This window comes from Dasypus novemcinctus, chromosome 7 (assembly GCF_030445035.2).
Source record: "Dasypus novemcinctus isolate mDasNov1 chromosome 7, mDasNov1.1.hap2, whole genome shotgun sequence".
Lineage (NCBI taxonomy): Eukaryota > Metazoa > Chordata > Mammalia > Cingulata > Dasypodidae > Dasypus > Dasypus novemcinctus.
In genome coordinates, this window is record NC_080679.1 from 55,017,968 (window position 1) to 55,040,762 (window position 22,795).

The 22,795-nt window shown below is 38.4% G+C and overlaps 1 protein-coding gene across 7 annotated transcripts in view; it reads right to left on the minus strand.

The window, feature by feature from the left end:
- The window catches only part of MYO1B (myosin IB), a 205,971-nt gene that overhangs the window by 36,515 nt on the left and 146,661 nt on the right, over positions 1–22,795 (minus strand). For all 7 annotated transcript variants that reach the window (XM_023592571.2, XM_058300483.2, XM_058300481.1 and 4 more), the window contains 7 exons: positions 19,519–19,623; positions 17,394–17,456; positions 14,882–15,082; positions 7,965–8,191; positions 6,418–6,618; positions 4,247–4,340; positions 3,274–3,423 (listed from right to left, as the gene is read on the minus strand). In XM_023592571.2, the coding sequence (XP_023448339.1) occupies positions 3,274–3,423; positions 4,247–4,340; positions 6,418–6,618; positions 7,965–8,191; positions 14,882–15,082; positions 17,394–17,456; positions 19,519–19,623 (1,041 nt within the window). The remainder of the gene's footprint in view (positions 1–3,273; positions 3,424–4,246; positions 4,341–6,417; positions 6,619–7,964; positions 8,192–14,881; positions 15,083–17,393; positions 17,457–19,518; positions 19,624–22,795) is intronic.

Consider the following 22,795-nt stretch of genomic DNA (forward strand, 5'->3'; position numbering starts at 1 on the left):
GTTAATCTGAAGTATGCTTCAATGTGCAAGTTTATATTGATCAAATAAATATTTATTTATTGAGCTCCTACTTTGCATAAAGCTCTTTAATAGAACCTAAGGATACAGACTTGAATCTCACAGACTCCTGCCCTCAGAGGCTTGCAATGCACACAAGTCAGCAGTGTAAAGAATAAACAGTGTCCTAGGAGAGATGGAGAATGTGGCTGGGGTGCCCAAGGAGCAGAGGTTGGCTTCCAGGTGGGGCAGGGAGGCTCAAAGCAGAAGGCTCTGGGCTGAGCTTGGCTCAGGAAGCTCAATGCCCAGAAGCCTTTTCTACTTCTAAGTCTAATGCCTCAAAGAGTTGAGTTGTTGGGACACCATTCTAGAAAACTGAGCTGTATTTAGGATGGAATATACACTAGAACATGGGCATCTCTGATGAAAATTCACAGCATCTTCGGAAGTTTGCTCATTCAGCTCCTTTATTGTGGGGGGAGAGGTGCATTCCAGAAAAATCAGAGATGACAGTGGGTGACGCTATTAACAGACGGACACTAGGAAGAGAGGATGCCAGGGAGAAAGATAGAGAGAATCCTGACAGCATGAACAAGGCACTCACCTTCTCCAGTCTCAGTTTCATCATCTGTCAGAGGAGGAGTTGGAAAATCTCTAAGATTCCCCACAGAGTAATATTCCATGCTTGTAAGAATGAACTTTATCTACAAATACCTGACATCACTTCTGACGTCCATTAGTACCTCTGCCTTTTTTTCAATTTCCTAAATGACTTGAGAATAACTATATCTCACTTTAAAATTCTTTTCAAGAAGCCTTGACATATCACAGAATATGGGAGAATTTAAAATTAATCAGTAACTGAAAGTGAGCATTTAGAAAATTTCTGAGTTATTGTGTTGAGGGAAATATTGACTTTAGTTAATTATTGGCTTGGATAACATGTATTACCTGAGACATTTCATTCACATTCTGAAACATACATAACACAAGAGCAAACTCAATTTCTCTAAAAATTGGGCTGTTTTTATTCTGCAAATTCATATTGCTCAGAACTCCTACCATCATGAACTAATGACATATTCTATGGTGACTTAGCTTTTATCTAGGGATAACTAAAAGCTCTACATTGGGAGGGGTCTGCAAATAGAACTTGCTGTTCTTGGCTCTTTGCATTGCCTCTTCCTTCTCATACTTGTAATGAAATGGCCCCTTCTGTAAGATCTTTCTTGACCATCCTGTCTAAAGTCATACCCTATCCTTGGATGATTATTTCTCTCAGTTCTCTATTTCCTTCCTAGCACTTACTACAGTCTATAATTGTTCTGGTTATTTGCTTAAGTGCATTTTACTCCGCACCAGACATAAACTCCAGGAAGTCAGGAAATAGGTTGTTTTGTTCACCTTGCTATCCCCAGAATAGATGGTTCCAACTTATTTGTAGAATCCAAGATAGATGAGTTCAGTACATTTCCAATGTGGATTTTTCTTAATGACTTCACAATAAGAAATGATAAAAAGGGCTCCTCAGGACTGGTTATTTGTTGGTTTTCCCTTTCTCATGCCAACAGAAAGTAGAGCATTATGAATTTGTAGAAAAGTCAAATAAAATTGCTAGCCCACAGAAGAGAATTCATTGCAACCAGGCCAGGTGATAACAGAGAAACCTCACCCGGTGTCTTTGCAGAACACATTATGAATGAATGCATCACTAGCATGGCTGGACAAGTAACTAGAGAAAGCAATTTTAAAGGTGCTCTATTAAAGGATCAAAGGGAGCTGACGTGGCACAAGAGATTGAGCACCTCTCTCCCACTCCAGAAGGTCCCAGGATCAGTTCCCGGAGCCACCTATGAGAATACAAGCTGACACAGAAGAACACACAGTGAATGGACATAGAAAACAGACCATGGAGGGAGGGGGAAGAAATAAATTTTGAAAAATCTTTAAAAAAAAAAAACAAAAACACCACCATAAAAGATCAAGCAATTTTTTTAGCTTAATCATTTAAGTAGCTAAATTTCCCAAACTTGGAAATAATGCTAAAATGTAATACATGAGAATGGATCAACATAAACTATGCCCCAATTATAAACTGCCAGATAGTAAAACCTTCCTGTGGCTGGAAAAGAGGAAGAATACTCTCAAGGAGATTTGACTGAAAATATAATTTCCTAACTCACTCTAATGAACTAAGTATTTGGAAGCAGTGTCTTTATCACTATGACTCGTTTGGTGAGAACACAACCAAAGTTATAGCTCACTTAGAGGCAAACCTTTAGGTTTCCCTCAAACCTGTGGTATACCTACAACATCTACAATCAAGTAAGAAAGGAACTTCCAAATCAATTAAGCAAACATACTTAAAAAATATATTTTTCAGTAATAATGGAATTTATTCCCATAATTAATAGGGCCAGATATTGGAAGACTAAAGGAAATCCAACCCTTTAACCAAAACCAGAATTCTATTAAAACAAGGTGTTAGCTTTCTGGATTTAAATGCTGGTACAATAAATTGAGAACAACTGCTTATTTTAGAAATCCATAGTCAAAAGTGTGAAATGACAGGGAAGTGAATTTGGGCCTCCTGACCTGTGTGGTGAGCTGGCCTTAGTGCAGTGCTGATGCACGCAACGAGTGCCGTGCCACACGGGGGTGTCCCCCACATAGGGGAGCCCCACACACAAGGAGTGAGCCCTGTAAGGAGAGTGTGAAATAAGTGCAGCCCACCCAGGAGTGGTGCCACACACATGGAGAGCTGACACAGCTAGATGATGCAACAAAAAAGAGACACAGATTCCTGGTGCCACTGACAAGAATGCAAGTGGGCACACAGAAGAACACAGTGAATGGACATAGAGAGCTGACAACTGAGGGAGAGGGGGAAGAGGAGAGAAAGAAATAAAAATAAATCTTAAGAAAAAAAAGTGAAATGACATTCTCTGTCCCAATCTGATGACCAAATTAAAGACATAAATTCCCCACTACAAATACCCACATCAGTGGAAGGCAGTATGGTATGACAGCTAAACCTGAGCTTGGAAGTTGTTCTGATCCAAATCCCAGCTCTGTCACTTAGTAGCTATGTGATCAGGCACATGGTATTCAGCTGCCACAGTTTTCTTATCTTTAAAAAGGGGATCATAAGCATACCCATTCTCATGAGGTTCTTGGGAGGACTAACCATGTAAAAATTACTGACATGGAAAGTCCATAATAAATGTGAGCAAATCAGCATCGTTATTACAGATTAAAGATGACTAAGGCTCCTACCGCATATCTCCTGTACCAGGCAGCAATCACAATTTGGCTTTTTTTCAGTAGCAGGAAGTGTGTGCGGCATTTCCACCCCCGATATATCTTCTGAATGAGAGTAGCCAAGTCCTCTAGCCGTTGCTTCCTCAAGTCTTCTAACTTGAATAACTATTAAGAAAACAATAGATGGACTTACCAAAAACATGCACAAAACTCTAGGCATACACAAAAGTAATTCTCAAGAGTTAATGTAATAAAGCTGGTGTCAATCAAAATGAGAAAAATTTGAATAATTATCTTAATTAAAGATGATATGGATAACATCCATGAGCAAACTATTTTGATGAATTCATGAACTGTCCCCCATTTGGATTCCAGTGATTCACAACTGATAAATCAGAGAAGGGCTAAACCGAGCATTAATTATTGAAAAGGACATGCTGGCCAAGTTTCTCTCATAAACAACGTAAACATTTTCAAATTCCCCAAATTTCCAAACTATCAATCAGCTGCTATATGTATTATACTACATATTAATCTATTCATTAATAAAAAGCTCCTTTAGAGTTCTCACAGGTAGAATTTAAAGTGTTCTTGTTAACTTTTAAAACATATTACTCTGAGTACCTTCACGTACCACTAAATAATAGGGCTATACTTCCTGAAATTATTGTATATTTCTGATATTATAAATACAGATTGACTTTACCTCCCAGTTCCTATGAATTAGGGAGGGTTTTATTGTATATGAGTAGTTGCTTTATGATTTCTTAAGTGCTGTATAAGTTATCAGATCAAAGACCTGCTGTTTCATTACAAATATACATGTTCTTCCACTATTTGACCTATCTCCTTGGACATATGAAAATAAACTTAAGAGTGTAGAATTCTTCGTAGCATCTCAGATAATGTTATAAAGTTAAACATCATTTAAAAACTTGCCTATATGATTACAACTTAAGACCAGAGTGTAAAGTTTTTGATTACATACTGTTCTTGGGTTTCGGATGAATATTTTTGATCTACCAAAGGAATATTCTTCCACAGGAATCTCTAACTCACTAAAAAGAACCTCCACACCAGATCTATAAAAATAAACAAAAACACAAACAGTTTGTTTTCTGAATTACAAAAATAGCATATATTCTCTTAAGCCACGATATCAAGTTCTCAGTGATATAAAAAAAGAATTCCCAAGTAGAATTGCTCTTTCAGTAAGCATCCTTCTATCAAGACTTAGTTCTACAAATTAAATCAAATTCAGTAAATGCTAAAAACGTAAATTTGGGTTCAGAACAATGTATTCTAAGAAAATGTGGTATTAAAGCCAATTGCTTGATTTCATTAGTAGAGGCAACACTTGTATCAAATATACCAGGAACCAAGTACCAACCACGGCCAGAGGGTGTGTAGGGAACTCATGTCTACTTTGAGCCCACTCAATTAATTCTTAAAAATATTTTAAATTTTGCCCCTGGCCTTTGGGAGTGTGGGTTCTGCCCAAGAGAGCACTAAGTACCAGACCAATAAGGTTCTAAGAAATGCAGGCCGTAGGTGGCCACAGAAAGGCCACAACTTGGCTTGGTCCACACTTCTCCACCCTGAACTCCAGTTTTAACACCAGTCTTTAAATCTCATGATGGTGATGGTAGCACAGTATTGGGAATAATGCCACAGAATGGTATGCTTGGGAGTGGTTAAGGAGGGAAATTTTATGTTGTATTTATGTTTTCACAATTAAAAAAAACCAAACAAGTAACTAAAATGGCAATTACAATTAAATGCAAAACATAATCCTGGACTAAATCTAAGAATGGAGAAAACGCCTGAAAGGCATTTTCAGTTGGGACAGCTGAAAAATTTGGAATATGGACTGAACGCTTCATATTTCAATGTTAAATTTCTTTAACTTGATAGCTGTATTAAGGCAGTTGTGTGAGTACGTGTCCTTATTCTCAGGAAATGTACATGAAGTTTTAAGCATTAGAGGTGCATGACATAGCCAACATATTCTCAGATGTTTAGAAGATAGGTAGGTAGGTAGAGAGCTAGAGAAAGGATGATGGGGGTACGCTGGAGTTATATGTATTGCCTCTGTATAATTTTTACAACTTTCCCATAAGTTTGAAATTATTTCAAAATTAAAAGTTAAAAACAAAAACAATACTAAATCTTGCCCCACCAACCTGTGGTCTAGGTGCCAGGCAAGGAGGAATACATGTTCTGAGTATTATGGTACATGTTTATCATTAAACTCAGGAAATTTAGGAGGGGGGATTGAAATAGCACCCAGACCCTATATCATTTGAATTATGAGTCAGAGAGCACACCCTATACTGGAGCTCCTATGTCTCATTATAATGCAGGCTGAGGGTGCAATACTGGATGGATGTTCCTGTGAAAGGCCAGGATGTGAGGCAACACCGGCACGGGCCACGTTGGCCCTCTGAGGATTCGGCAGAGTGCTTCTGTGCCCAAAGAGCGGGGGAAAGGTCACTGCACAAGCCAAGGTCTGCCTTCTCTGCTGCAGCAGCCTGCCCACCAGAACACAGTTCTGTCTACCTGTGGAGAGCCCACTGGGGCTGCACTACTGGAGGGCCCTAGCAGAGGGTCCAAGGTTCTGTCTGTGACCAGACAGCTATGTGCAATTCAGGGTAGACAAGAGGAAGCTGTCTGGCCTCGGGTTCAAGTCATAGTCTCCAATCCAGCTGACTAGTAATACAGCTGACCCTGCAGCCATATCTGCTCCTATATCTAGTGGAAATTGGTTCAGGCCTGGTCAAAGAGTGGGCTCCCAACCCACAGACTCTTTCTGGGTCTTATTCTCCATGTAAGAAGTGAAAAGTGGGTAGTAATCCAAGAGCCTCTAACCTTCTAGAGTTAATCTCTTCCTATTCACTTGCCACAGGCTTATTTTAAAAATTCTATTGACTCCAAGTTCCAAATGTAGATTTGATAAGCCCTATTTTGACCTTATAGAAAATCCAGAACTCTTAATTAATGAAAAATTAGTACAAAATGGTATTTTAAAGGAAGAATATCCAAAACAGAGGTAACAGTAATTTTTCATAGAATTCTAATTTTGTCTAATAGCATGAAAAAAAACATGCTATTTTTATGCTTTAACAATTCATTTTTAAATACAGTCAATGAATTTCTTACCTTGCTGGTCCTTTCCAATGAGGCCACGTTTGTTTACAAAGCATTTTGTATCTCTCTAGGCAAGGTCCATAGGCCTGCCTGAAGGCATAGCCTGCCCTCCTCACACGGACATTCTCCAAAAGACCCAGGTACCTGACCTGATGACAAACCAGAGCCTCGTTGAAGATGTGGGCGGCTTTTTTATCATTTGGCTTGATACACCTAAAAAATTACAAAGATTTTTAGGTTTTAAACTTTGTCTCTGGGGAAGGGAGAGGAGAAGGATATAGAGTTCAACCATGTGGGGACTGATATCACCAACCATGTTCTTAATGGAACCCTACAAAAATCCTGGACATTCAAAATTCAGTGAGCTGACACGACTGATAAGATATGCCACTGTGCCAGAACAGTGACACACATTCTGACTCCACGTGGAGAGGACACCCACAGAAGCTTGTTTCAGACCCTCCCAGACTTCACCCTAGGTGTCTCTTCTTCTGGCTTCTTATTGGTATCCCTGTACTATAATAAAACTATAACCATAAGTATGACCCTTTCAGTGATCTCTAATTCTAGAGAATTATCAAACCTTGGGGGAGGAGGGAGTGGGGTAGTAGGAACCTGGAAATTTGTAGCCAGTTTATCAGAAGTGCAGGTTGTCTGGGCCCCCAAACTTGCAACTAGCACCTGAAGACCAATCTCACAGAGAACTGTCTTATCCTGTGGAGGCTGGCCTATGCTAGGGAGCTGGAGTCAGAACTGAGTGGAACTGAAGTGAGTTAATGTGGTATTTGCAGTTGGTGTCAGAAATTGAAGTTAACTTTTACACAAACCAATCGCAAAAATGTTCTTCACTCTAGTTTTCTCATAACAATTTTCCAAGACAACTATAGAAGGAAGTATATATATGAAGCATATATATGAAATCCGACCCATTCTATTATCTAGTTTACCAAATACACGCATCTCAAACTCTAATCCTAGTTGGTCTCAACTGAGCCTTAAGATAGTTCTGGCTAAAATGCCCCAGAGGTAGAAAACCAGACTGGATGATCTTAAGGGGGATTTTCCTATAGCCTTGAAAAAATATCTCTATTGTTTCAGGATCATTATTTTCTCAGGACCTATATACAACTCTCACTGGAAAGAAAGGTGCATGTTTCACAACACCAAAGTTGTAACTAAAGCCTCACTTGTTTCAGGGCGGTGCTCTAAGTTAATATTAATATAGTAAGAATCCAAAATGAATGCAACAAGACTTTTCTGCAAAACTCTGACCAGAAAAAAAGTTGCATTTTGATTTTTAACTTGTCACCTAAAAAAGAAAAAAAAACTAAACATAGAAAGTTGAGAACCCCTATGCACAAACCACACAGCCTCATTAATTATCTCCTCCCATCTCCCACCACACTCCTCCCCGCCCTAATCCCCAACTTTTTTTTTTTAATTCCTTATTTTTGTGGTAGGAAATTGCATGGATTACACTCAGATTTGAGCTAACAGGGAAATGGTCTAAAATGCCCTCCCATTTTGAAATGTCTAAGAATTTTATGTGCCAGAAATACCTAATGTAGTTGGGGTTCTTGGTCTGTAGGTTCTTCATCAGAGTGGCCACGGAAGCCTTGAACTGGGATCCAGCTGTGGGAGGTCTTTTCAGGTTGATCTTGGCAGGGTTCCCCTCAGGGAACAGAGACTTGATGAGGGAGTGGCCCGCCTTCCACATGGCCTGGGACAGGTCTCGGTAGAGAAGGTCATTGTTTTTGTCAACAAATCCTTCCACCTGGTACAGCACCTATGAGCAGCACAGGGAACTCAATGCTGGCGTACTGCCTCCCACAATGTCAAGTGACTGTTATAGGAAATATCTCAAGACTTTCTACGCTTTAGCCTCTCCTTTCTCCATCAAAAAAACCCCAACCTATGAGTCACACTTACTGAACTCATATCCAAATTTAAATTCCATCTGTCTAAATCACAGAAGCATTCAAAAATAAATTCTATTACCCTTCAGGATTTGCAAGAATAGATTGCAAAAATGTTATAACATTTTCAAAGGATTTTAGATTTTTTTTTGGTGTTTGAGCATATTTTTGAGGTTTTACTTTTAATTTTTAGTCCATGTATGTCAACTCTAGTCAGTTAAAAAGTAGACAGGGGGAACTAGAAATAACACTGATAACTGCATAGACATTCTAGAGTAAATTGATCAGAAGAGTATTTTAATAATATAGGAGAATGAAAACAAATTTTGAAATTAAAGGTAATTCAAATAACATACACTTTATTTTTATAATACACATAATTAAAATTTTTTTCTCTTTGAAGTTATCTTATAGTGAGGTAAGTATTAACCATAATGAAAATCTTTTAGGATTCTAAAAATTATCTGTTGTCGAAATGACAAAAGTTAATTTCCCCAAATATTTAGCAAATGCAAAAGTGACTTTTGAAAGGGTAGATATTTCTCCCAATGTCATTTCAAAACCTCAAACTAAGAATTCATCAGTTTAGTTAAGTGACATGTGCTTTTGAAACTTTATTTTCACTTCCAGGAAGATGGTGGAGTACAAAGACACAGGACTCTCTTCTCTCTCAGACAAATAGCTAGAAGACAAGCAGAAATGGCAGGAAAAAAAATCTTCTAGGGTTTAAGACACCAGAGGAGGGTTGAGCACAGAAGAGAGAAGGGCAACAGAAAAGAATTGCAACCGCAAAAATGAGTTAAGAGTGGCAGCTACTGGTATACTCCTCCACTCTACTTGAATCCTTAGGTCTCCAGCCTGGCAGCTACAGACAAAGGGAGCCCCAGGGATCCATCTCCCCAGGAAATGGGAGAGAGATGGGCATGGCCTAAGGCTGACTCAGCTTTTGACCCACAAATTCAGTGAGCTGTGTCACACAAGCCCTGGGTGGGGCCACACCACTGTTAGCCTGGGGAGCCAGCAAGGGACTAAAGAGATCACCCTCTAAATCTCGCGCTCTAGCGACTGGGACTGGTTGATGAAGACGCAGTGGAGAGTGGTAAAAGGAGGGGGCTGCCAGCCAAGGTTGGAGAACTGAGTCTGAGAAAGTGTGAATCAACCTAAGGCTCTTAGATTTCAGGCAGGGATGCTCTTTCACATGGATCCAGTCCATGTTGCAGCAAACGTACTCCAACCAGGCTTTAAACCGAGGGGGCTGCCAAAAAGCGACATCTACTAGCGGACCAAGGAAGTGTACATGAGTACATTAAACGTAAATCAGAGAGGCATTTTCTGACCTTTACAGCCTCCCTTCCCAAGGCCCTTAAATGTGGATCTAAAACCCATTACTGGGTCCAGGGCCCAGATTTGAGGACCTAATGGGGACAATTCTAAGGAACCTGATCAGGTTAAGCCAAGAATCAAAGAACAGCAGTGGCAGTAACACACAACCTCCTGCCACTGAATCCCTCCGAAAGACAAAGACAAAGAAACTGAGCATCAGAGTAAACTCACCATCTTAATCAGATCACTAGACATCAGCAAAAAGTTACAAGCCATACTAAGAAAATGTAAGAAATGTAAGAAACTCCCTAATCAAAAGACATAGGTTGACAGAATGGATTTTAAAAATGAGCCATTTATATGCTGCCTCCAAGACACTCACCTTCGATGCAGGAATACAAACCAGCTGAAAGTGAAAGGCTGGAAAAAGATACTTCATGCAAATAGTAACCAAAAAGAGCAGGGGTAACTACACAAAATCGGACAAAAGAGACTTTAAATGCACAAAAGCTATAAGAGATAGGAAGGCCATTATAGATTAATAAAAGGGACGCTCCATCAGAAAAAATAACAGACATAAATATCTATGCATCTAACCAGGGTGCCCCAAAACATGAGGCAAACTCTGGCAAAACTGAATGGAGAAATAGGTATCTCTACAATAAGAGTAAGAAAAACTAGACAGAAGATCAATAAGCAAACAGAGAACGTGAACAATATTATAAATGAGCTAGACCTAGCTGACATATACAGAACACTAAGCCCAAAACTCAGCAGGTTATACATTCTTCTCAAGTGCTCATGGATCTTTCTCCAGGTTAGACCACATGTTATGTCAAAAGGCAGGTCTCAGTAAATACAAAAAGACTGAATTACACAAAGCACCTTCTCAGATCATAATGGGATGAAACTGGAAATCAATAATAGATAGGAAAGAGGCAAAATCACAAAAGTATGGAGGGTAAACTATGCATTCCTAAATAATCAGTGTGTCAAAGAAGAAATTTTAAGTGAAAATAGTAAATATATTGAGATGAATGAAAAAGAGAACAAAACTTATCAAAACTTATGGGATACAGGGAAGGCACTGCTGAAAGGGAAATTTATAGCCCTAAATGCCTATATAAAAAAAGAAGAAAAGATAAGATGAAAGATCTAACTGAACAACTGGAGAAACCAGAAAAAGAACAGCAAGCCAATCCCAAAGCAAGCAGAAAGAAATAATAAAGATTAGAGCAGAAATAAAAGAAATTGAGGGAAAAAAGTTAGAGAAAATCAACAAAAACAAAAGCTGGTTCTTTCAAAAGATCAATAAATTTGACAAATCCTTAGGGAGACTAACAGAGAAAAAAAAGAGAAATGATGCAAATAAATAAAATCAGAAATAAAAGAGATGAAGTTAGGACTGACCCCACAGAAATAAAAAGGACCATAAGAGGATATTATGAGAAACTGTATGCTAACAAACTAGACAACCTGGATGAAATGGACAAATTCCTAGAAATGCACAAACTACCTACACTGACACTACAAGAAATACAAGAACTTAACAAACCAATCACATTTATTGAATCCATCATCACAAATCCCCCAACAAAGAAAAGTCGAGGACCATATGGCTTCACAGGTGAATTCTACCAAGCATTTGGAGAAGAATTAACACCAATCCTGTTTAAACTCTTTCAAAAAATTGAAGAGGAGGGAAAATTACCTAACATATTTTATGAAGCCAACATCACGCTAACACCAAAGCCAGATCAAGATACTACAAGGAAAGAAAATTACAGACCAATCTCTCTAATGAACATAGAGGCAAAAATTCTCAACAAAATACTCGCAAATAGAATCCAACGACATATCAAAAGACTTACAGCAAGCCAATGCCCATGCAAGTAAGTCATGCAGCAAGATGATGACGCAACAAAAGAGAGACAAAGGGGAGAGGCAAGGCGAGGTGCAACAGAAACCAGGAACTGAGGTGGCACAAGTGACAGGGAACCTCTCTCTACATCAGAGGTCCCAGTATCAAAACCTGGTGAATCCTAGAGAAGAAAAGCGAAAAGAGAAGACAAAAAGAGAAACAGGTACAGAAGATCACACAGTGAATGGACACAGCAAAAAAAAGAAAAAAAAAAAAGAAAAAATAGCAGGGCAGGGGAAAGGGGGAGGAAAAGAGGGGAGGGGATGGGAAAGACTTGTACACCACAACCAAAAAGGATTTATTCTTGGTATGCAAGGCTGGCTCAACATAAGAAAATCAATTAAGGTAATACACCACATTAACAAATTGAAGGAAAGAAATTATGATCATCTCGATAGATACAGAAAAGGCATTCAACAAAATCCAGCATCCTTTCTTGATAAAAACACTTCAAAAGACAGGAACAGAAGCAAAATTCCTCAATACGATAAAGGGCATATATGAAAAACCCACAGCCAACATCATACTAAAAAGGACGAGATCAAAAGCTTTCCCTCTAAGATCAGGAACAAGACAAGGATGCCCACTGTCACCATTGTTATTCAACATTGTGCTACAAATTCTAACTAGAGCAATTAGACAAGAAACTAAATAAATAAATAAAAGGCATCCAGAGAGGAAAAGAAGGAGTAAAACTCTATTTGCAGATGACATGATCCTTTACTTAAAAAGCAAAGTGGAAGGATACAAGATCAACATGCAAAAATCAGTAATGTTTCTGGACACTAGTGTTGAACAATCAGAGAAGGAAATCAGGGAGAAAATTCCATTGACAATAACAACAAAAAAAACTCAAATACCTAGCAATCAATTTAACCAAAGATGCACAGGACCTATATGCAGAAACCTATAAAACAATGCTAAAAGAAATCAGTGAAGACATAAACAAATGGAAAGACATTCCGTGTTCATGGACCGGAAGACTAAATATCATGATGTCAATCCCATCCAATCTGATTTATAGATCTAATGCAATACCAAGCAAAATTCCAACAGCCTACCTTACATACATATACCAGGCAATTACCAAATTTATTTGAAATGGAAAGCACACACGAATAGCCAAAAGCATTCTAAAAAAAGAAAAGCAATGTGGGAGCAATTTCACTGCCTGACCTTCAAACCTATTACAAAGCTACAGTGGTCAAAACAGCATGGTATTGACATAAAGATAGACATGTCACTTGGTGGAATAGAATTGACAGTCCAGAAATAAACCCTCAACTCTATGGCCAACTGGTTTTCGGCTAACCTACCAAAGCCATGTTAATGGGACAAAACAGTCTCTTCAACAAACGGTGCTGGGAGACCTAGATAACCATTACCAAAAGAATGAAAAAGGACCCCTATCTCACTCCCTACGCAAGAATGAATTCAAAATGGATCAAAGACCTAAATATAGAAAGGCAGGACCATAAAACTACTAGAAGAAAATGCAGAGAAACATATTAAAGACTTTATGGTAGGTGGTGGTTTCTTGGATCTTATACCCAAAGTGTAGGAAAGCTGAGGGCTAATTTGTGCAGAGCTGATAAAAAGGATATGTGTTAAACTTTGGAGATGAATGGAAAAAGTAAAAGTACTGCATGGTGTTTGTAACTAGCAGTGCTATTATATGGGAATGACAGTGATTTAAAGGGAAAGTCTAAAGTCATATATATTACTAAAAGGAAAGCTAAAAATGTAACATGGGAATGTATAGCATAGTAAAACCTCATGTGAAATACGATTATGGGTAATATTGCATATATAAGACTGTTTTTCTTTGAAACTGAACTAATATATGTTGATACTACAGGATGTTAGCATTAGACAAAAAAACAAAAACAAAACATTATGCTGGGTGAAGGAACCAGACACAAAGTGCTACATATTGTATATTCCATTTATAGGAAATATAAATACAGATCAATTTATAAAGCTGAAATTAGATTAGTGGTCATGTAAGGCTGAGGAAGGATAACGAGATTGAGAGGTGACCACTAAGTTGTATGGGGTTTTTCTTTTTGGAGTAATGAAATTGTTTTAAAATTTTTTTGTGGTGATGAATGCACAACATTGCCAATGATTATACAATTTGGCTAGATCATATGGTATGTGAATATATCTCAATAAAACTTCTCAAAAATAAATAAATAAATGTGAAAGAACAGCCAAGAATAGTAGCTATGAATGGCAAGGGAAGCATAGAGAGATTGGTAGGTGAAGAATTTTCTTGTTTGTCTGCTTTTTATACTATTATTATTGAAATAATGAAAATGCTCTAATAATGATTGAATGAACAATTATGTGATTATACCAAATACCCCTGACTGTACACTTATTGCTTTTATGACTCCTAATTTTCACTGGCAAATCTCTTTATTAGTGTTTTTTTAAAAGCAAACCAATTTTACTGATACATATTAATAAAGCATACAATCCATCCAAAGTACATAATCAATGGTACTTTGAATAATCACATACTCGTGCATTCAACAATTAAATCATTAGAGCATTCCTTTATTAGTGCTTTTTTTTTAAAGATTTTTTATTTATTTCTCTCCCCTTCCCCGCACCCCCAGTTGTCTGCTATCTATGTCCATTCGCCGTGTGTTCTTCTGTGTCCACTTGTGTCAGCGGCACCCAGAATCCATGTCTCGTTTTGTTGCGTCATCTTGCTGCATCAGATCTCTGTGTGTGTGGTGCTGGTGGGCAGGCTGCACTTTCTTTCGCGCTGGGCAGCTCTCCTTATAGGACACACTCCTTGCTCATGGGGCTCCCCTACACGGGGGACATCCCTGCGTAGCACAGGACTCCTTGCGTGCATCAGCACTGTGCGTGGGCCAGCTCATCACACAGATCAGGAAGCCCTGGGTTTGAACTGTGGACCTCCCATGTGGCAGTTGGGCCAAATTTGCCCAACTATCCGTTGGGCCAAATTTGCTTCCCTTTATTAGTGTTTATAACTCTTTTTTTTTTTGTTTTAATAGGATAGCTTTGTGCTTTTTAAAAATAATAAAATCTAATTTTTAAACGTATTTGGCCAGTGGTAAAACCACTGGGCGTTGCACTTGGTTCTCAGACTTAATATGATTTTATTCAGTGTGGTCCAGAATCTATTTCTATTGGACCCATGTGTCAGTCCCATGATTTAACTATTCAGCCCCTCAACTTGTCCTCACATGTTAGCACTGGTTAAAATGCCCATCTCTGAGGCAGTCTCCCAAGCAGGCGTGACCGCAGGCCTGCCTCAGTGCTCACAGCCCTCCCATACCTTGCCAGCGTAATGCTGAATCCTGAAACAGCTGTGAGGCAGAGACGTGTCGTTGAGGAACCGGGAGCACTTGCTCATCCTGCTCTCAAAGTGCTGGTGCGTGGCGCAGACTTGGTTTAGCTTTTCTAAGAAGGTCTCATCAGTGACCGTGCCAGGCCTCAGACACTCTTCATCCAGCATGGCCAGGATTCCATTGGTGTTCTGGGAGAAAGGAAATAAAAAAGGTTCCCTTCCTTTCTCACTGTATTGTTTTAATAATCGCTCCTACTTAGTCCATCAAACACAATCAACTTAGTCATAAACAAATTCCGTTCAGTTAAAACAAAAAGCAGAGGGACAAAACAAGTAACAAAAGGCTGCAGAAGTCACCCCTCTTCCATTGTGTTCCAGTGTGTGTGGGTGGGCATGTGTCTGTACCAGTCTCTCCCACTCCTTCCCCTCATGGCACAGGACTCAGGAGTCACCTTAGTCTCCTTACTCAGCTGATAACTGCAATTCATATTGTTTGCAAAACGCACAAGAGACCTGCAAGGAATCTAAAAGTCAAAATGTAATGTGATAACGCAGTCTCTATAGCATGTTGTTAAAGTCAGTATTTGATTTATAGCTTGGGAAGGAAATTGGTTTCCAGATGTTGCCAAAATTGCTCACGTGTTCAAAATAGAGTTTATTTTCTGGAGGAAAAAAAAAGTGCTGTAACTTGGGATGCTGCATTTCACGATCAATGTAATCAAACCGTTTTAAGATTATCTGTTTAGAATAAAATTCTGGTTCCATATAAAATTTCTAAATTGATGTTAAACATGAGTAGATATTTGTTTGTTGTGTATTCAGAGCCATTGATGATATTTACCCCAAGAGCAGTCAGCCATAAACTGACAGAAATCGGTAATCTCCTGCCTTCGTAAATAAGGGTGGTCGTACCCTGGGTTGTCCCTACAGGCCATGTTCATGGCTGGCTCATGTTTCCAGTCCAAAGAGAAAGAGTCATCCTCAGTGAGGATCAACTCCACCCACTTCCACCAAAGCTAGGCTCCTGCCCTCACAGGGTCACAACATCCTCTGACCAGCATTTATTCATTCCAGGCTAACCCTGGGGAAGCTGGACTCTCAGGAATCAAGTGTGTTCATAAGAGTCCCAGAATAAACATTATTGTTAAGTGATGCTGGAAGGAAACATTTCCTTTATGTACCCAGGTTCCCCAGTGAACATGAGTTCCTTCAATCATATTTGCAAAGGGATTTTTTGCTGAGATAGTGTAGTTAAATCAAGCACATTACTGTTATTGTTGTTGTTGCTGTTTTCCCTTAAAGGGAAGTAATTACATGCCATGCTGTATTTGTGGGGGAAAAGGGCTAGTCAGGAATTCTGAATGTTAAAAGTTCCATAGCAAATTAACTTGATCACAAAATTTAGAATAGAGTTCTGAATTGCTTAGGTGGATATCAGTGTTTATATTCTAATTATTCTTCAGATTTTTCAAAACCAAGTTTATTGAAAAACAGCGATGTTTTTTGAATAGTTTTAAATGCTTGACTTAATCAAAGGTGCAGTTCTCAGGAATACCCTGAATATTGAAAAAGAAATACTGGCTAACTCTCTATTGCCAAAAGAATTTGTGTAGTATGAATAGAAAGTGATTTGCTGTACATTTAAAGACTGTGATTTCATTCCTAAAACCCAACACCCACTCACCACTGAGAGATATAAGGGTTGTGTGACAATAGGGGTTATGCATTGTTTCAAATTACTGTTTTATCAAGGTCAGAAGTCAGTAATTTTAAGCATAAAAACAAAGAGTTTCCTGTTTTCACATACAAATCTGTCTCCCTCCAATTAAGTAATTTACAATAAACTACAGGAAACAATGTAAAAGCAAAAATCTTGGACTCAGAAGAAAATTATCCAGTAGTTTCTCACATATACACACACATACTTGGATCACCTAAAAAATTCCAGGCCCTTGGCCACCTGCAGAGTTCCACTTGAAATATTCCCTGTACAATATACCTTGGTTCTCTGAACCACTTTTGCAGTCCTGCTAAATTCAGTCCAAAAGGTTGTCCTTTTATGCTCAAGTTATCTTAACTTGAACAGAATGTTAAGAGGTCACTAGAGTTTAGAAATGAAATGGGTGACTTGATTTGGCAAAAAGATGGAACAGCTGCTCTGAACGCTGAATGGTACTTGTGCTCCCAGAAGCCATGGATGGGGCCTGGGCTCCAGCCACACCAGAGAGCCTGGTGCATCCATGGGCCTGGCATCCTACAGCCATGAGCTCCAGGACGAGGCAGCAGGATGAGCATGGGGGATCCTGCGTAAGATCCAAAATGTCCAGGTGTCAAGGGCTGTGTTCAAGACTGGCGTCTAATCTCTTAGGACTACCATAAAGTTTCCAGAACTCTGCAGTTTCTTAAAGAAAACTGCTAAAATACAAACACTTCAACATTGAATAATGAATTGTGGTACCAACATCCTTTTTCCCCCAGAAAACCGCACCTACGTACTCACATTTTCTATTAGGTCACAAATGATAGCATTATTGAAGTAGTCAATGTGAGTCCATTCTATGTCCTAGAACAAAACAAAACAAAATCAAATTCCACATCATGATGCCAACATACCACTATTCAAAAAATACTTTGCCCATCCCATCAGTATTTTACTTCCTCTCTCTTTTATTTCCTTTACAGAATCAGTGTGCAAATGCTATCTTCTGGTTCCCCAAACTTTCCAAATGCAGCATCTACCACTGACATGATCTGATTGAAATGAATGCCCTTGAACTGCTCTGAGACAGCCTCCCATTCCACTCTCCCATCTGTAGCTATTTCCCATGCACTTCACTGGCCCTGGGCCAAACATTTACTCAACAGGCCATTGGGTCAAAATCACTTTGTGTATATTTACAATGTTTATAAGGAAATAAGTCAGAACATGATCCCAAGAATCTAAGGGCTAGATTTTTCTGTTCTTAATTATGTATTAATAAGAAAAAATTAATTTTAGAGTCATTCCTATGGATAAAAACAAGTCGAGATTGTTTAGATATTCTTAAACTTAATAATCATAGGGTAGTAAACTATTTCAAGTGTAAAAAGAGCCCAGTGCTAAAATAAAGTATTTTTAACCTAAGAAAAATCATAAAAACCTATCAGCAGATTCTTATACTAGCTATGGAGCAAAACCTGTAAGGCCAAATGCAAGCATTCTGTCTGCTTACACTTTGTCTACAAGAGTAAACACTTATTTTTCTTCTGAGAGGAAGAAATTTAATTCATACAGCAAGCTAGGGATCTTCCTATATACTCTCAGAAGTGTTTTAAACAATCTCTACTAACTGTTTTAAGTTACAAATGAAAGTTCGAGCATTCTAGGTTTGATGAGAAGACAGGAAGAGAATGAATCTTGCTTTTAAGATGTTTCTGTTTCCAAAAGATGCCAGACAAGCATAAAATATTCCTAAGGCATAATGATCATTCTAAAAAAAAGGTGAAATATTTGATTTAGTATTAGATAAACGGGTTGTTTTATTAAGTTACTGGGGCTAACAGTCCCATTAGAAAAATCTATAATGAGATAAAAGGATTCAGTATCTTAATGGCTTAAAATGACATTATAGAAAACAAAGAAAAATAGAAAATGCCCTAACTAAAATATTGAGCAAATAAATGAAAAGGAAAACAAAAATATAGAGACAATAAAATAATCTGCCCTTTTATTTTTTGAAAAAGTAACCTCATCTTTGGAAAAAGACCAGCTATTTAAAAAATGAAAGAGTAAAAACCAAGTTAAGTATTTTACAATTAAGGATGAAGAGACTTTACGAACATTATTTGGTTATCGCTAAATTACATTAAATGAGATAATCCATATTATTGTACTCAGTACAATGCCTGCCATATAGTATGCACTCAACAGACGTTAGCTATTTTGTTATAAAATTTTAGAATATCCATGTTTTTCAGCATTAAGCAGTCTCAAATGAGTTTCAAATTTACATATAGTAATATAGACTTTTTTGGCATTGAATTCTCTAAGTTTTGGCAAATGCAAAATGTCATGTAATCACAGCCTCCATCAGCCCCCGGAAGTCCCTCAGTCTGTCCCTCTGCAGGCAAACCCTCCCCCTTCTGATCCTCTGGTAACGACCAACTGTTCTGTTGCTATTGTTTTGCCTTTTCCAGAATGATACACAAATGGAATTGCACAGTACATGGCCATTTGAACCTGGCTTCCTTCACACAGCAGAATGCATTTGCAATTCATCCATACTGTATGTATCAATTGTCCATTCCTCCTTATTGTTGAGAGGTATTCCATTGTATGGATGTACTACAGTTGTTTGTCCATCTGCCTCAAACTAGTTTCTAGGTAAGCCATTATTTAATATAATCACACTGGATTCCAATCAGAACAGACTCAGTCAACTATTATTTACTGAGTACCTACTATATGTTCACTGTGTTTTCTGGGCACGAGGAGCACAAAGCAAAGAAAATTCCAGTTAGTTTGGATGTCATACCAAACACATTTTACAAAGATGCAATATTGTTACACTTTAATACACATGAAGTTAGGGACATGTTTATATAGTGTTCTGAAAAATCACTTTTTAGAAGTGTTTGAGCATTACCTCCCGTATATACTCCTCTTGCTCTTCTTTAAGAGTAAGTTCAATGAAGATTTGTTGCAGCTTTTCATTACAATAATTAATAATAAACTGCTCAAAGCTGTTGTCCTGAAAAAAAAAAGAAAATAGCCTTATAAACCATGCCAACAGCTCTCCCATAACAAAGACACTCTGACATCTCAATCAACAAGAAACATCACATACTGTCTTTCGGGTTTAACTGTGGCCCAGCACATAGCTCCTAGGACAGAGGCTTGCACATCGCAGGCACTTGAGAAATGATTCATGAGTAAGTGACTGAACGAAGTATACACAAATTACACAGCTTTTAATTGAAAGACGGAGAATTTTAGTTGACAAAGAGACACACCACGTTTTGTTGCTGCTGCTGTTGCTGTTGGTGTTTAAGAAATGGTGAGACTCACAATCTCCGTCACCTGCGTTCTTCTTCTGACCTTAGGTGAAACTTCAGAGCTCAAAAAACCTTCCTGACCTTTATTGTTCCCCGACCTCTATCCCACCACAGGGTCAGACCTCCCCCATCATGGCTCTGGCATACCAGAACTTTTTAGTCATGTTTCATGTGTGTATGTGTGCACACTGGACTGTATACACCTTAAGGCGAAGGCTGCCATGGCTCTCATGTTCACACAGTATTCCTCTGCCTTCAGAACACCTAGCACCTAGCCAGGACTCATCATGTTTCTAAAGAATAAACAAATAAATGAAATTCCTACAAAATGGAGACCCAAAGGAACAAGCACACTGAAATCCTCTCCCTAGCCAGAAACAATCTCTCTCTTCTCAGAAGGCCCACAACATTTTATCCCTCTTTTGATGTTCAGGAGTATCCACTTCATGTTCTAGCTATCCACTATGACCTCTCAGAAGGAAGATCCAGACCAAAATCCTTTCTGAATAATCTGCAGAGCTTCATGAATTGCTGTACATATCGAGGGCACAAAATGCACATCTGCTGAATGAATACACTTCACCAAGAACCCCACCTGTCAGGAAGAGGTAAAACTGGCACTAAATTTTATGTTATTTTCACTTCTACCTCCTGTCTTTGCAAAGAGGTGGTGGTGGTGAGAGTGAGGGAAGGGGTGACTCCACCACGCATCCACTTGGCTCTTCTCCCACCAGAGCAGTCAGTCCTGGTCTAATGACCCAAAATAGTGGAAGTGAAGCCCTTGGCTCCCTGGGACGTACGTAACAACTGGCCTTTCAGTTCCTCCATAACTGATGAAAGGGAACCAGTCACAGAGTTCTTTGAAAGGTGACAGAAAAATTGACTTTGGTCCTACCTAAGACAAATTTGAAAATGGCACTTACGATGCAGCATTTGACCATATTCTTCCCCGGAAGTCAGCTAAGGATTTCTAACCACCAGCAGTGAACTGAACAAAGGAAATTTTAACTCTAAATCATAAATGACACAAATACTCTATCCCTGACTGATCTTGTTAATGCTAACTTTAGTCAAGGATAAAAGTGTTTTATAAAAAATCCTTAAGGTTATTACTAAAGAGGTAAACATTTATTTTCAATACTTTCAACAAATAGACTGTTAGATGTAAAGGGCATTCCCTGATATCATTTCCACACAGGACTGTAAAAGCTATGTGATCCAATTCTCAGGGCCTGGCAATTTTAATTAATTAGGAGCAGAAGTCAATCTGGTATAGATGACTTATTATTACTATTATTATTATTATTACTACCATTATAATCAACATAAGGTCATTGAGAAAATCTGGTTGTCTTGGTTTGTTAAAATATACCCTTATATACTTATACTATTAAACTTACACAACTATATAAATGAAAATCTTATAAATTAAAACTTTAGTGGTTTACATGAACAGATCTTTATCCCAGAAAACAACGGATTCACAATGTAAATCCTTTCTGTTATTTGATAAGTTTGTGCCCATGGAAATATTTAAACAAAATTATGTTTTATATCTTCACATGGCAACTAATGAGGAAAAGGACAGGGAAGCAACTAATTTCCTGAGACACGTCACATGGTGAGGAACAGCTGGAAAACACTTCTAAAACAGGACTATGAAATACACACGAGCAGATTAGAAACCAGAGGCGAAGCTTCACATTTACAAATTCAGGATTACGCTAGAGCTAAAATACATTTGCCCTTGACTTTAAAAAATTCTTGTATGAATCCTCTATTTTGTATCCACACAATTAATCAACAGCCATTTACTGCAAAACTCACACAGCTGGAGAAGCTATTAACACAGGAGCATGCAATAGACGGGCACTGCAAACCATTCATACTTACTGCATTCTGGCGCAAAAAGGGACAGATTACACAAAATGCAGTCAGTTCTTGATTAGCAATAAACTTCTAAAAGTAAACACTTAGTGATGGTTATCCATTATTGCAAGTGATAGTTTAACATTCAGGCTTTATCTTTGATTGGCATGAAACTGTACATCAGGACGTGTCTAATCAATTCAAAAGATAGGGCACAATACCTACATGAATTGCAGTTCTTTTGGATTAGAGCTGTTCAGAATAAAAAGAGTTTGACTGAAATTATGACATGCTAGATAACTTGACTGAAGCCCTAACACTTCATAAACGAATACTTCTAATTCTAAATTCTCAAGAAAAATAAAATGTGTATGGCACACATGAAAGGCCCACAAACACCCAAAGAAAACTCAGTGGCAAGGGCAGTTCACAGGTCACTGAAACCGTGAAGGGACTATGCAAGGAGCACCTCCCCTTCCCACCGTGGTGACCCACCCACAGACCGTACAGGCAAGATGGGGTTCTCCTGAAGATGGCCTAAGAACAGAAATTTGACTCTCCAATTTTATTCTGCTGGTCATAAATAAATTTAAAAAATAGAATAGTACAATCATTAGTGCAGAAATCAACTTACTTCCCCAACAGAAATATCTCAGCCTCTACAGCAAACACAACTTCACAGCCTCAAAAATATGTTATGTATTGCTAAGGCAATAATAATTGCTGAAACTGAAGGTTAAAGGTGTACATTTCTTGTGACTAAAGTTTTTGACATTGTTCAATTTTTGGAGAAATGGGATTTCACAAATCATTGAAAATAATTTGTAGAAATTAAGGAAAAACAAATGGCAAAGAATCATGGAACGGCCTGGTAATAGAATCATGTAGCTGCAACGTGTTGTATCCAACACATGACTACTTTTCCCCACTTAGACAGGTATTAAACAATAGCAGGTTTTCAACGTGGGTCCCCCTCACCCTTACAAAAGAGCTAAATTG